This window comes from Penicillium verrucosum (genome assembly GCF_028828655.1).
Source record: "Penicillium verrucosum strain IBT 35672 chromosome Unknown utg000004l_segment0_segment0, whole genome shotgun sequence".
NCBI classification, from domain to species: Eukaryota; Fungi; Ascomycota; class Eurotiomycetes; order Eurotiales; family Aspergillaceae; genus Penicillium; species Penicillium verrucosum.
In genome coordinates, this window is record NW_026643213.1 from 1,083,281 (window position 1) to 1,098,263 (window position 14,983).

Below are 14,983 nucleotides of genomic sequence, written 5' to 3' on the forward strand. Positions count from 1 at the left end.
CAATCTACCATGGCATATGCATGTTTTGCGAACCTAAATTATATATTTCCCATGGCAACATCAAGATAAACAAACCTCGGCCGTATCAATTTTAAAATTAGCTATAGCTCTAGCACCCATAGACCCTGTGTGGGCTGATTCGGCCTGATTCCCCAGGTTGTGTGATGTGGATCCTCCCCATGTTAACCACCTGAAGTTGGAAATAGAGGGCACTCTTTTTTCGCTCTATGCGATTATATCTGTGTTCTATGTTCTATGTTATTCCAGTTCTAGCTCCCACATGTTATTCTTCATCTTCAATTTTTTTATAAAAATAAAAAAGCGAAAAAAAATAAAAATCTACATATATATATTCCAACATAAAATCCGATCCGAACCCCACTCTAGCCGAAGTATATATTCCCGAGTATATAAACCCAAAACAAAAGTATCCTAAACACCCAACACTCAAAAACATACATCCCATCATGAAATCCTACAAAGTTTCCTTGTGAATCGATTGTCTATGTGCTTTCAAATTCTCCCGTCGACTCGAAGCATGGTCACACCAGGGACACTTGAAAGCGCGAGGGTTGATATGCTGAGTCTGGATGTGTCGCATGAGCACACCTTTACGCGAGAATAGACGGTCATATAGACAGCCCTTCCACTCGCATTTGAAGGTTCCGTAATTATCGCTCTCCCTAGATGAAGTGTGTTCAGCATTCTGTACGATGATTATGACAGCGTTTGAGGAAAAGAAGAAAAGAAGAAAATACACACTTTCTTTTGGCCCGTTGACGAGAACGACACGGCATTTTGCCCTGGCTGTGTCCATTGTTCGTCTCATCCAGCTGAATTGTCTCTTTTATTACGGGAGTCGAGACTGGGAGGTCATCCCATGGACTGGGGCATCTAGCGTCGTAGAGGCTTGCTGGGGAGGGGACGGTGTGGGTTGCTTGGGTTGGAATGGACCTTGTGTGATTGTGGATGGGGCGTTTGATGGTGTTTGGGTCTAGGTACGACGACGAAGGAGTGGGGGACAGCATTGACCCAAGGGCAACAGGTGTAGAGGGGAGTTGTGTGAGGGGAAGCTGGAATTGATAGTTGTATGAAAGAGGTCGAGTGGTAGGCGTTCTCGCAGCAGTGGTGGATGGATCAGGTGACGGGGACATGAGAAGAGTCTCGGGCTGTTTGAGATGTTCGGTTCTCCAATTCTCAAATTCGGCATCGGACCATTGAAACGCGGCCTCCGAGATAGTTGGGTTGTTGTTGCGTGGTGGCCACGCCATCATGGTATAATCGCCGACCTGGATGTAGTAGAGAGTGAGGATAAGCTACACGAATGCTTGTGGGCGGTTAGATAGAATAATTTCTTTGAGCCGATGAAGGGCAGCCGAGTATTTATAAATTCGAGTCAATGTGATTCTGAGGTACAGGGCCGGCCAATCCCACTAAAAGCCGCACTTGGGGAGACTACACACCAACTGACAGAGAGAGAGAGATGGGCAAAAGAGAATAAAAAAAGAAAATTAGAAGAACGGGCGGGATCAAACTTGGGGAGACTGACGCAACTACTCGGAATAACTCCCAAATTGTTCTAAAAGACTTCTAGAAAGCAGGGGGTTTGTTCTGTGCGTCAAGCCCATGTCTAACATTACTACATAGGGACAAGGGCGATTCCAATAACAACGGAATCATTATTCTGGCTCTTTTAGCCAGCTGAGCATGATGCCCCGGTCTCCAATGGTCCTTGGCTACAGGGAACACAGTATTTGCATTCTTGATCTCTCGGGTTCTGGCCCGAAGAAATGGCGCCCCATAGAAGCAGGAGAATAACTTGAAGTGTGATAATGCTGCAGGTCACGAGCTAATCATATTCGACACAGCATCAACACTAAGCCCAATTGATAACGAGGGCGAAGAGTGATTAACATGTATAATAGATCTTATCCCCCGCCTTGGGGTATTACTAGTTCAAATGCGGTATAAACTGCATTTGACTACTCCGTATAGGTTTATAAATTTAGCAAGCAGCTGAAATAATGCATGCACCAATTCCAAATCCATGGACCTGGGCATAGGAATCGGTTGATAGTTATCTAGTGTTATTCATTGCGACGAACTTGTTCTGCTTGACTGTTACGTAACGTCTGCAAGATGCAGATCATTAACCACGAGGAGTCACAAGGCTAACTGGGGATATACGAGAGAGATCGACACATTCTCTTGGCTACATTCCTTTCTTTCCTTATTTTGTCCTTTTTTTAACACTTTTAACGCCCGTCCCATTTGATCCTTGTGCTTTTTCGTCCTGCAGTTAGACCCTGATAATGACAAAAAAGATTTATTCAAAAGAATCCTCAGTACGGAGTATATGAACTATTTATGTGAGTTGGTTGAACATGGATGTGGCAGGGATCCCGTTTCAGGGTTACATTGCATTGATCAGGGCCAGCGCTGGGGGCGGTCCCAAATGTTAGAATATTATCACTGCATATCTATTCCAGGGACTCTAACTTGATTATACCCATGCATGAGATAGCATGATGAGAGGTTAATGATCCTCCCAGACTTTCTTCCGTCAAGTTAGGGTCCCGGGAACTTTGTTGTTGACTTACAGACCGGACGATCTATAATTTATCCCGGGATATCGAAATTATAAATAAAAGAGCCTCAAACATTGGCTTAGGTGACGAGTGTGATTGCATGTGACGGGAAGTGCATTTGCGGGCGAACTACATTGGTGATGGACTCGTATATGCATGCAAATGCATGGGGCGGAGTCTAGCTGCATGAGCTGGCAGTTCACGGTCCTATCATTACTTCTATGTTATATAATGATAATGCAGTATTACCCTATTACATCCCTACTTTCTGCCCGATCTTCCATTATTTCTTGCTCCCAATCAAAATATAATCACTCCAAAACCAAGCTCCAAAATTCCGGGTATCATTGAATATCAATATCAAGCGCTAATATACCATAATCCAAATTCAACATAAAGATTCTCCCAGTGACTCCAGACACAATGCAAACTCAAGCTTTTCATCATAATCGCTGCGAATGAACTCTTCCCAAGTGTTCAGTCATATTGTCCCGTCGAGAGAACATCTTACCACACACAGGACATTCAATCGAGTGAGGCGAGACATGCTGCGTTTCTATATGACGCATGAGAACACCCTTGCGGGAGAACACGCCGCGGTATTTGCAGTCTCTCCAGTTACATTGGTACGTCCCTCGAAGTTCGCTAGAATGACAAGGGTGATGTTAGCATGGTGATGATCCGCTAGCTGGGGCACTATACGGATGGATGGCTTACTCGTTTCCCGGTCTGAGTGTTCGGGCAACACCATAGATGGTCTGCATTTCATGACCACCGAGACTTGATTGGGACATTTCTTGCATAGCGGGAGTGGATGATCCCGATCCCGATGGTGTGGTGCACGGAGTACTGGACTCAGAGCTGAGATAGCCCATAGGCGAGAGCTCACGAGGTCTATTGTTCTCGATCAAGGGATTGTGTACCGTATTGTGATTGGGAGAATCGAAGTCGGTATGAGTCAGGATAAAAGGCATGTGGTAGTTGGGATGGACTGGTGCGGAGGGATGCTGCATGAGAGTATTGTACGGAAGATGGTTCTCAGGGAACATTGACGGTTCCGTCGCCAGAGAGGGAGGGTACTGACGAGCAGCAGACCCATAGGGGTTATACGCATCCCTAGTACCCTGATCTTGACCAGACATGCCGGAAGCGTTTTGGGGGACGTTGTATGGAGACCATGCCATCGTGATATGAGAACAGTGGCAGGGAAATGTTGGATAAGTAAATAGAAGCAAAGTAATCAACAGGGTCCAAGTGGCGATTTGGGTTTTATGAAGGAGATAAGGACATTATTTATATGCCCGGGATCCAACGGTGATATGTGATATACGGTGAAGGACTATGCACTTTGGAGTGTGGCTCTGCTGCACCTTATTACAAGCCACACAATATTCGGCCGGGTGAACTGATGGCACCGACCGAGGGGGACGCCAACAGGGCAGTGTAGTCATCGAGATTCAACCCTTTCTAATAGGTTCTAAGGCTTGTATCCAGGCCGGAAAATGTAGCAGAGTGGCGTAGCCTGTCATATTGGGGGAAAACAGAGAGAGAAAAACGAAGGGGTTACCTAAGTAAGTGGAATAATGGATGGAGGCTGGACCTCAGGATCTCTAGCCTTTCCCCAAATGGACTAGAGATCTCTCAGGCATCCATGGGAGATTCCCGGGGGATGCCGAATGAACACTGCCTGAACCTTGGAACACGTAAGCTGAACTCCAAGGTTCCTTGCAGCATCATATATCCAATCCGATGATTCCATGAGCTATCCTGTTTCATACTACTCTCCATTCCACCCTGATCGTCCGTGACAGAGATTTCTTCGAAGAATCTACCCAATATTCATCAACTGAGGGATTTCATTGCATTGTCGATCACTCAAACTCCCGGGTGACGGTCGAATTGACCTGATAATTTTGCCCAATACACCCTTGACGTGTCCATCCGGCCGGGGCAGGAAATACGCCGGCTTTATTGCGGGCCAACCATTTCAGATTATCGGTCTCTGCGACCTTATTTCTTGTTTTGCGTTTCGAGTTTCGAGTTTCGCGTTGACAGCCCTGTCAGTCATCTGACTATACTAATACCAGTATTTATCATGGATCTCTCTCTTTCAGATACAGGCCTTTTATTTTATAATATTCATCACAAGCAGAACTGTCACTACAGAAACGGACCCGTCGAAGTGCATAATAAAATGCGAGTTAACATTCAGAGCTGAGAGTTGGTAACTAGAGAAGAAAGCTATGTGATCTCTACAGCGAAATAAAACAAGAAAAAGAAAGTATTGGGTGTACGCTATCGCATAAACATATATCCAAAATTGTTCTCAGCAAGATCTTCTCAAATAAAAGAGGGCAATTGATTCAAAAATCTAAGCACAGGGGAAGAGAAAGTGAGAAGAGGTACAGGGTAGAATTGGTGGGGATAGTGATTTATGTGGGTCGTGATAGACCGAAGTCCGACCCACTCCTTAAGGCTATCTGGTCTTCACTGAGGGAGGTGTCACTATGGTGAGACCGACCCGAGCATAGCTGGCAGCAACGGCACATGCCTGCTACTGATTAACTAACTACATGGTAGCATCCACGCTGCGTTGACAATCGCCACCTGCGTGGTGGCAGCGAACATTTTTTCTGCTGACCACGTTCCCCCTTCCATATTTCTTACCAAGGTCCCAATGAAGGCGGCGGAGCAGGCCTTATGACTGGGTCTGGAACTCTAGCGTCCTCGGAAATCCGGACTTTGGTCGCAGAGAGTGGCAGATTATGGGTCTTCCCGGTTCCAGCGTCGACATCGACATTGGCCACCAAGTGATGGGAATCATGCATAAGAGAAGCGATGGACCGGTGGAAGTGGTTGACCAAGTCGAAAAGGAGACACAGCACATGCCGAGAAGTGCTAGGTGAAACGTCAGAACTGGCCTCTTTCTAGTAATATAGAGGAATATGGGTTCCAGCCATACTCACGGTTAAGGTCGCGCTCTCCGAGGCTATCGGGGTCACGGATAAGCGCGCGCCGTGCTAATTCCTGACAGGCTAAAGATTGCTAAGCGAAGCATCGGGGTGGGCTTCGATCAGTTCATTGTTAGTAAATCTGGCCTTCTTCTAGTACTGCCGAGGGAATTGGAGGTCCTGGTAAGGTCCATATGGAGTGGAGCTTGGAGCTTTTGTTCTTCCTCGGCTTTCTGCTGTATGTCTTTCAGATGAGTGAGTGGGGTTCTAGTTCTTGGAACTTGCGCCGTCACTAGCGGCACTCGACGATGACCTGATCCTTCGCGAACAGGGATTCCTCGAATCCCAGGACATACCCGCAAGTTCGTTATCCAGGGACTGAATCAATCATTGCATCTCGTGGCAATTTCAAAGGATTCCTCAGAATCACGAGGTCGTACATCTATACCACGTAGGCTTGACCGTTTGTATCGTCATGCAGACTGACGACGGTCAATATTATTCTCGAGGAATTTTCGCACAGCGCGTTTCAATCGTTCATAGCTATTCCAGCGATGCTTGGCAACGACCTCTTTGGCATCTTCCATATTGATTGATGGTGTCTACTGGAAGGTGAGCGGGCCGAATCCAGGTTCCACAAAAGGATCGACGAACAAATCTGCGATTGGTCAAAATCACCCTTCACTACTGATCCACCCGGCGCTTCGCTCCGCGGTAGGCTGCAGGACTCGAAGAACTGGGCCAAACAGCCCGTTTTCTATCCTTAGTTACTGGATGGAAAAGAAGATTTTGACAACCTCGACCCTACGTATATGGTGAGGGTAAGGGAGATTGTGCCATAATTGGTAGCACACGTTGCACGAGACTTGGCATTTCTCCACCAAGTCCACGAGATAAATGATAGACCATGGATTCTCGAACCCAAGCAGGTGTAGAAGTTGGAATGGTCTTGGTGGCGTGTGTCTTCGGATATTGTTGCGATCCCAGAATAGATGCACGGGGTCGTTCTTCTTGAGCTTGAACTTGTCCATATGACGTTCTACGTAACTCTCGATCAATATAGGGCTCAGCGAGTTTAACGCCAGGGCGGGACGAGTGAACCGGCCATTCTGGACATAATCAAGGGTGTGATGAACAATCTTCCGAAGACTGCCTTCCCGACTGAAGAAGTGGGGAAACTAGTTATAGAACTTGAATGTCCTTCGGGTCAAGCGTGTCACTATCCTTCATGGCCTTGATTTCCCGGCTCCCATTTGGAAGGTGACAGCAACAAGTATGTCGCTAGTATGACTGCGCATGGACGGTGGAGTAGGGATGGCATATACTTGAGCTGTAGTTGTTAAGTTATTGTTAGTTCAAGCAAAAGGCTAAAGAGCAAGTTCTTGCAGGACATACCATGGGTATACTTTGATGAGATATATAGATGAGAAATGAGAGAAGAATGAAAGAGAAGTGAGAAAAGAGACTAGGGGACTATGAAAAAACAAAATGAAAATGAACTGAGGGAAAGAAAGACAGGGATCGAGGCTCAAGAGAAACCTGCTAGCAGATGACCTGAAATGACTTGTATCGAATCTCGAGTTTCAATAGGTTGGGGATATAGTAGCGAAGTAAAAGGGGAGAAACCCGACAGGTTGAGATAGGCCAATGCCCATAGTATATAAGGTGGTGGTGGTGGTGGTATATAAGGTGGTGGTGGTGGTGGTGGTGGAGGAGGAGGAGGAGGAGAAGGAGGAGGAGGAGGGGGGAGATCACTCTTATATAAGGGCGTAATTCTATCGACCTGAGGCACCAACAAGATATCAGACCTGGAGATGTAAACCATTTTGCTGTGGGATCAGGGGTAAGGATTTGTTGAATAGCTCACTTATTATATGATTCAGTTAATAATTTATAGAGCTTCTACTTTCCCCTGGTTTGAGTATAAAGTCCACACGGTATATCTTCGAGATTGCTATCCCAAGAGCGGCAGTTGTGTGGTTCTAGGAAGAACCTCGACCATTGGAAAAGAGAGGCACGGAGATTTGGTCACCACCAACTCGAGTACAGCTCCTCATATAGTAGTGCTGTGAGTTTAGGGTATTCCATATCCTATGCTAGGTGCAAAGCAAGATATATGAGGGCTGTCGGATGCTCGTAGGCTAATATAACATAATATAAGAAGTGTTCCAAGTTTCTTTTTCTAAGAGTCAACCCTTCTAAGATGTCCACATGTACTTATATGAATGAGTCCAGTGACAAGGTGCCTGATAAAGAAGGCATCCAGGGATCAAACGGGATATAATTCTACGTATTTTTGTGGGATTAACTTTATTGTGCATGGAGGCTCAATATGCATCATAACTCATATGAAAACAGCAAAAAAGGGTAACTCCAACATAACCCAAGTGAGAGGCTTTGAGGCTGCAATGGCAAAGACCCGAATTAAACAGTATGCATTAACTTTTAAGAAGAATATGGTCTAAGGAGCATGGAGGATAGAAATTGACAAGGGGGTATCTAGAGGGGGAGGGGAATTAATTATGCCTCGATTTCAGGCTTCGAGTTATCCTTGCGCCGAGACTCGATAAGCTCCTGACGGGCACGCTCTTGCTCAGCAAGACCGGTCTTCTGGATAGTGTGATTGCGAGTCAGCTCACGAGGGCGGATAAACAAAGCGAGAACAAAACCAAGACAAGCGGTGGCGGTGTAAAAGATCCACATGCGGTTCAGGGCATGTGTATAGGCGCCAAAGACGACCTCGCGCTGGGAGGGAGTAAGGCTTTTGATGAGGGACTTAGAGGAGCCGCCAAAGGAAGCCATAACATTGGCAGCGGTTTCAGCGCCCAGGGAGGCGATGAGCTTGGCTGATTGTTGACTCATCATGTTTTGGTAAATGACGGTGCCTAGAACGACGGACATTGAAGTGGAAAGTTGACGGACGAAGCCGAAAGTGGCTGTTGCCGTGGCCATGTCGGCGGGACGGATGTTGGCCTGGAAGGCGACCAAAGGTGCCTGGAAGTTGGGACCAATACCGACACCGGCGATTAACTGGTAGATGATGATACGGGGCCATGAAGCGTAGGCCTTGAGGTCGATAAAAAGTCCGAATCCAAGGGCCATCAAGGACATACCGCCGATAATCAGCTCGCGGAAGCGGCCAGTCTTCTTCATAGTGATACCCGTGGCGGTAGAACCGAGTGCAAGAGATAGTACCAAAGGCAGGACATACACACCGCTCATGATGGGACTTGACTGGAGGACTGTTTGGAAGTAAAGTGGCAGATAGTAGGTAGCGGCAATGAAGGTAAATCCGTGGCAGAAACAAACGAGCAGGATGAGGACGTTGTACCACTCGTTGAACAGCCGCGGGGGAATGATAGGGAACTTAGCAACCTTCCATTCCAGGAACATTGCCAGAGCCCAAGTGAACACACCGAAGACAATCAGGCAGATGACAGTAGGTGAGGCCCAGGGGTAGTTGACACCTCCGAACTCCAACCCGAAGAGGAACATCAGGGTTCCACCGATGATCAAGAATGTTCCTGTCCAATCAATGCAGCGCAACCCTGCCCAGAATGGAGTCTTGGGCGATTCGATGTGAAGGAAGAGAACAAGGATAACAAGTGAGACACCTCCAACGGGAAGGTTGAGATAGAAACACCAGCGCCAAGACACATTTGTGGTGAAAGCTCCACCTATAACAGGACCAAGAGCGCCTGCGATGGCCCAGGTTGCACCGAAAATACCATAGTACATCGGACGATCTCTGTATAGAAGTTAGCCTTATTCCATCCCAGATCAAGAAGTCACCATACCTCAAACTGAAGAGATCCGATACACTAATATTAGCCAGGATGATGATACCGCCACCACCAATACCCTGGACCGCCCGACCAGCAATAATTGTAGCCATGTCATGCGCCAAAGCACAGATCAGACTGCCAACCAGGAAGACAACATTTGCCAAGACAATGATAGACTTTCTTCCCCAGATATCACTGATCTTGCCCCACAGGGGGATACAGGCGGCATTCGCCAGTAGATATGACGACGCGATCCATGAGAAACCGCTCTCGGAGGCACCAAACTGCGCGGCGATAGTAGGGAGGGCGGTGGAAATTATAGTCTACAAGAGATCAACGTTAGTAAAACCCGAAACAAGGGTGAATAAACGAGCACGTACCATATCCAAAGCCGCCAAGAATAGAGCCAACTAGAATGCGACCATTAGCGTTTCTGTACTTGCCGAACGCTTTCTCCGCACGCCGGAGAGTTTCTTACACATAGCGCTGTCATCACGACGATGATCTTATTCTTGCCCATCTTTGCCGCTTGTGAGGGTGCGTGGTCTAGAGGCGCACCCTCTGCTGACTTTTCCGTTGCATTCTCCGCATCGTTGGGTTGATCTGCCTCAGCTTCCTGTTCGGGGGTATCGATGCGTTTTTCCTCGTGGAGGGGATCGATCTCAGTATTACTGCTCGAGGTCTCCGGTTGCTGTCGCTCGCTCATCGTGAAGTGCTGGGGGAAATGGAAAGGAAGAAGAGTTTTCTAGAAAGAAATAGAGTTAAGGTCCTTCCGTCTAAGCCAATAAGATGTTTGCCAATCACGGGGATATGATTTTTTTATTTATCAGAATGGTAGAATCAGCATGATCAGTGATATATATGTTTTGAAGGGGTGAAGAGGTCGGATGTCGTATTTTCGGAATTACTTTAATCGAAATGGCGAAGCCGAAGTGGTTTGAGATGATCAGCCCTGAAGTGGGTCATCACGGAGTCGGTTCTAAACAAACTCCGAACACCGACCCCCGATTCGGTTTTTATAACCGAGACGAGTACTAGTTTTGCTCGGGTCGACTACCCTCGGAGATAAGGAGTTTAAAAAGTGAGAGAGTAAGAATGAGACAAGGGAACGAGTAACTGTCGGACCAAGTAAAAGATGAGTTATTCTTACTGTTAACTTCAAGTGATCATTTCTGTTGGTCTTGAACGATCGAAGGTATAATATAGTTAGTTAGTGTAAGGGCCAGAAGATACCTGCTGTAGACAAAGACAGAAATGCTAAAAGATCACTGGAAGAAAGTGAAGGTGTCAATTGGAGAAGCTCGCAGTCAACAACAACGTATATATGGGCGACCAAATATGCCATCCGACACATAACTCTCTCATTGGTTATTACCTCACCGCCTGGTTCATTACTGTTTTATTTGTATAATATATGTACACTTTATAGATTCAATTCAGATTCAATTCAGATTCAATTCAGATTCAATTCAGATTCAATTCAGATTCAATTCAGATTCAATTCAGATTCAGTTTAGATTCAGTTCAGATTTAATTCAGATTCAGTTCAGATTCAGTTCAGATTCAGTTCAGATTCAGTTTGTAAGATAGTAAGATAGTAAGAAATCAAGAGTCAAGTCTTAAGACTTAGGAGTATAAAGAGCCCGGTGTTAAAAAATTAATATCGTATTTGTAAACAATCTCCTATATATATATATGTTTGCTACAGACTAAGCCCTATTTGTTCGTTATTTACTATTTCTTAGCTTGTTTACTATAATCGAGCAGAGTTTAGATAGTTTTAGTAGGGTATATAACCCCCTACATTTCTAGTTTAATCAATTAATAATTCTTCCTCTGCTTTCTCCCCACATAGTAACAGGTTGCTCAACAGTATTCATTTATAAAAAATACTATATAAAGCAACTATAGATTCAACAATGGTACTTGTGAAGTGAGAGTGGATCGAGATTATTGCCTGGAAATATGAACCAATGAGAGAGTTATTTTATGCGGGGTAAAAGCGGCTAGATATGACGCTAAACCAAAACCCGTATAGCGTGCGTGGTATACATGTGGGCCGAAGCCCTATCATGAGCCCTAACTGCCTTTTTAGGATACTGTAATGGTTCTTTCACGCGCTGAAACGCGTGAACATAGTTTATCTGGCCATCCTTCTCCTTCATCTTCAACCTTCACTTACTCTCAACTCAGACCATCTACAGTGCATGGCTCATCTTCAGTCATGGCGTGCTTTGAAAGCCTTCCAATCGAGCTCTTACATCTCATTTTGTCGTTTCTTGTCCAACCCGAAGATGATCTCGACCCACTGAGTGGAGATCAAACCACGAAAGCCGAAGATGGCCATAAAAAGAAATTGGATGACGACGAATATGAAGATGACGAATATGACGGAATTGAGACTTTGTGCAATGTTTGCCTAGTTTCGCGGCAGTTCCGTGATGTCGCCCAACCTTTACTCTTCCGTGAGCTTTCTGATGATAGCATAGGGGGTAATCTAGCGCTAAGCATCCCATTCACCAAAACAATCTATCAACGCCCAGACCTCGGAAAACATGTTCATCAAATCACCATCCTGCCTTTCTCAATCTTCCCAGTTGGTCCCAATTCTCTAAAGGCAGCTGAATCTGAGTTCTTCAAAGGCATAATTAAGGACCTTCAATTGGCCGATGAGGAGGAAACATGGATTTCAGCTATGAACAACTGCGACATCAACATCTTCATAGCATTGCTAGCCAACAAGGCCCCCAATCTTCGCGGGATACATCTGCCAGTTCCCGAATTCTCAATCCAGCCATTCATCCAGCTTTTCCATCGCAATCCAGAATTTTTGTCGAACCTTGAGTCTGTCTGGATTGAAAGCGATGATGAGCTTTCCGGCTTCGATATTGCTTCCTACGAGAAATTCCTCACCCTTCCCAAGGTCAAGTTTTCGACCTTTGAGTTCGGTGATCTCTTCGACGCATCGTTTCCACCTACCTGGCTGCCTGGAACATTAGAGACCGAAGAACTCGCCTTCCACCACTGCCACATCGATGCTGGCGCTCTCAAAAAGTTAATGCAAGCCTGCAAGAAGCTTAAAACCTTTATCTACACAAATTTCAGTTTGTACCCTAAGGACAGACGACGCATGCGCTCGGGAACCGCCCCCGAGTTTAACGCCAAGGAGGCTCACGAAGCCGCCCTCCTACATAAGGACACCCTTGAGCTCTTCCTTCTCGAGTACGCAATGGAACTGCCGGGCGTTGACGATATCGAGCAACTCCTCCCCAGCCGCGCCAAGGTTGGCTCATTCCGTGATTTCTCCGCGCTCGAGAAAATCTTCATCCCACACGCTTGTCTTCCACCACACCCTCAATTCTCCAGTTCGCTAGAGACACTGCATATCACGGACTGTAAATCGTCTATCCGGGAGTTGACTCAGAACATCGCGACAGATTGTAAAAATGGTCTTTATCCGAAGTTGACTGATGTCAAGGTATTCGCAATCGACATCACACAGCCCATCAAGCTTCCTGGGCAACATGTCCCAGAAGGGAAAACGCCAGAGCAATGTTTCCTTGACCTGAAGGAGATGTTCAAAGGAACCGATGTGAATTTCCGGATCTTGCCGTATGCATTACCTGAGTTTAAGGATTACGGTAGTCTCGACGACGATTATGATGAAGAGTACGGCTATGATGAAGATTTCGGCTATGATGATGATTCCAGCTTTGAGGAAGATTTCATAACACCGTTCGAAGAACTCGCACTAGGAGCGGATCCCAGCATGAGTTCAATATCACCACATTTCCTTATGAGGCAGGCTATGATTGATCCTGAGCTTGCACAGCTTTATGCCGATGCGGATAGTGATGATGATTCTTGGGAAACTGAGGACAGCGATTGAGCCAATTTGTCTTGTTAATCCAGCTATTGATTTTTGTACAATAATACCCCTGTTCGACTATGTAAAATTTACCGCTTTACTTTGACAGACGAGTGTATGCTTTAATGGAGAAAATGGCTAATACTTTGATGATCTCAATGCATTCACATCCCAAGTATATCCATGACTCAATAACTCCCCGATGAACATGCAATGACCAGTGCCGTTCCCTGGCAATTCTATGACAAAAAACAAATGGGGGGTTGGGGGTATAATGAAGAGAGCGAGAGTGTAGACAGAACACCACAACTAGGAAGAAAATCGAGCAGAATAATACGTATGGTAATGTAGCAGAATGCTTTACTCCTGCAATAGAAGAATCTCTGTAAAAACAACCTCCCGTTAGCCACTAATTCCCAACAACCGCACACCAAACAACAAGACCTACCAGTCAAAGCTTCCTCAAAGCTCAGAGTAATATATCCATCCCGATCATCGTCATACCGCTTAAAGACATCCGTCATACGCTTCAGACTAATACAAGCCTGAACGAAAAGATCAAAGCTCATGCCAGTAAGCCTAGGATCCTTAGGCGTATTGCTCATCTGCTTTCCCTTGCTCTCAAAGACACCGAAGATAATAGAAATAAACTTCCCACTAAGACGATATCCGAACGCAACAAGCGCCTTCTCAAACTCCGGCTGACTAACACGCCCACTGCGGTCCTCATCAAAGCGATCGAACAGCTCCCGCCAGGCAGCCAGATACCGCCACAACGAGACAAATTCGTCGAAGCTGATTGTCCCGCTGCCGTCGCGGTCGAACATGCGGATCATAAGTCTGACCGTCCGCGGGTGGAAGGACGTGTAGTCGCCGTTCACGAGCGCGCTGCCAAGCTCGCCCTCAGTGAGGGCGCCGGAGTGGGATGAGTTCGCGGCGCGGAAGAGGGGGAAGAGCTGTTGAGGGTCATCGCTGGGTGCTGTCAATGGCGGTGGGACGGGCGATTGGGGAGGCCGCGATGAGGGCGGGGGTCTGTTGCGCTGGGGGTGCACTGGCGGGGGCCCGAAACCATAGTTTTGAGGTGGCGGGGAGGGGTGGAGGGGGTGAGGACGAGACTGAGACTGAGACTGGCTGAGAGGTTGGCTCGGTGGAGGCACGTTTGCTGAAGAAGAGCGGCCGCTGTAGGAGTGTGAATGGGAGTGGGAGTGGGGTTGGTGGGGTTCGAGACGTGGAGGCGCTGCGGCATAGGCGTGTTGCGGGGGAGCACTGGATACAGGAACGCGGGGAGGAACACCGCTGCTGTGGGTTGTCTGCGGTGGTGGGCGAGTAGGAAGCGGTTTTTGGTTGAGGCTCTGGGTGTGGCTTGGGGCGTGGCTCGGGGCGTGGCTTTGGCCTGATACACTCATGTTGCCTAACATCTGCGCAACCTAATTGACCGTTAACAAAAGGAGGATGAGGCGTGTGGCAAAATGTTGTACCTGTTCTGGCTCGGCGTGGCTATAGTATTTCCGATGTCAGTAATCTGTAACTGTAAACTCTCGCTAGATTGATTATGCACTTACGCTGGCAGCGCATCGGGGTTGTAGGACTTGTTGTAAGCCATGGTTGGAGCCCTGGGGGGGTGACGCAATCGAGAGAAAGAATGCGACACGGACTCTGATGAAGTGCAACAAAGGTATATCGTGAAATGGAAGAAGAAGGAAGAATAAAAAGGAGAGACAAGCTGAAAGCGGAGCCGTGGGGCATAAGATTCTTGGCACGCCAAGTAAGAAACCTTGTCGGAGCGACTTA

The 14,983-nt window shown here is 46.8% G+C and overlaps 5 protein-coding genes across 5 annotated transcripts; 1 reads left to right on the forward strand and 4 right to left on the reverse strand.

Annotated features, from left to right (window-relative positions):
- Positions 1–475: 475 nt before the first annotated feature.
- On the reverse strand, positions 476–1,274 carry N7516_009886 (uncharacterized protein; the record flags this gene model as incomplete). The annotated part of the gene is made up of 2 exons (XM_057222605.1): positions 476–683; positions 763–1,274. 2 exons carry the CDS (start codon positions 1,272–1,274, stop codon positions 476–478), a joined length of 720 nt encoding a protein of 239 aa, XP_057069826.1.
- Positions 1,275–3,031: 1,757 nt separating this feature from the next.
- Positions 3,032–3,772, reverse strand: N7516_009887 (uncharacterized protein; the record flags this gene model as incomplete). The annotated part of the gene is made up of 2 exons (XM_057222606.1): positions 3,032–3,233; positions 3,306–3,772. 2 exons carry the CDS (start codon positions 3,770–3,772, stop codon positions 3,032–3,034), a joined length of 669 nt encoding a protein of 222 aa, XP_057069827.1.
- Positions 3,773–8,059: 4,287 nt separating this feature from the next.
- Positions 8,060–10,030, reverse strand: N7516_009888 (MDR family MFS transporter; the record flags this gene model as incomplete). Its single annotated transcript, XM_057222607.1, has 4 exons — positions 8,060–9,287; positions 9,337–9,647; positions 9,705–9,734; positions 9,803–10,030. 4 exons carry the CDS (start codon positions 10,028–10,030, stop codon positions 8,060–8,062), a joined length of 1,797 nt encoding a protein of 598 aa, XP_057069828.1.
- Positions 10,031–11,548: 1,518 nt separating this feature from the next.
- N7516_009889 (uncharacterized protein) lies at positions 11,549–13,213 on the forward strand (the record flags this gene model as incomplete). Its single annotated transcript, XM_057222608.1, has 1 exon — positions 11,549–13,213. One exon carries the CDS (start codon positions 11,549–11,551, stop codon positions 13,211–13,213), a length of 1,665 nt encoding a protein of 554 aa, XP_057069829.1.
- A 339-nt stretch (positions 13,214–13,552) lies between these two features.
- N7516_009890 (EF-hand domain-containing protein) lies at positions 13,553–14,795 on the reverse strand (the record flags this gene model as incomplete). The annotated part of the gene is made up of 4 exons (XM_057222609.1): positions 13,553–13,575; positions 13,641–14,619; positions 14,671–14,689; positions 14,755–14,795. 4 exons carry the CDS (start codon positions 14,793–14,795, stop codon positions 13,553–13,555), a joined length of 1,062 nt encoding a protein of 353 aa, XP_057069830.1.
- Between the last annotated feature and the right edge of the window lie 188 nt (positions 14,796–14,983).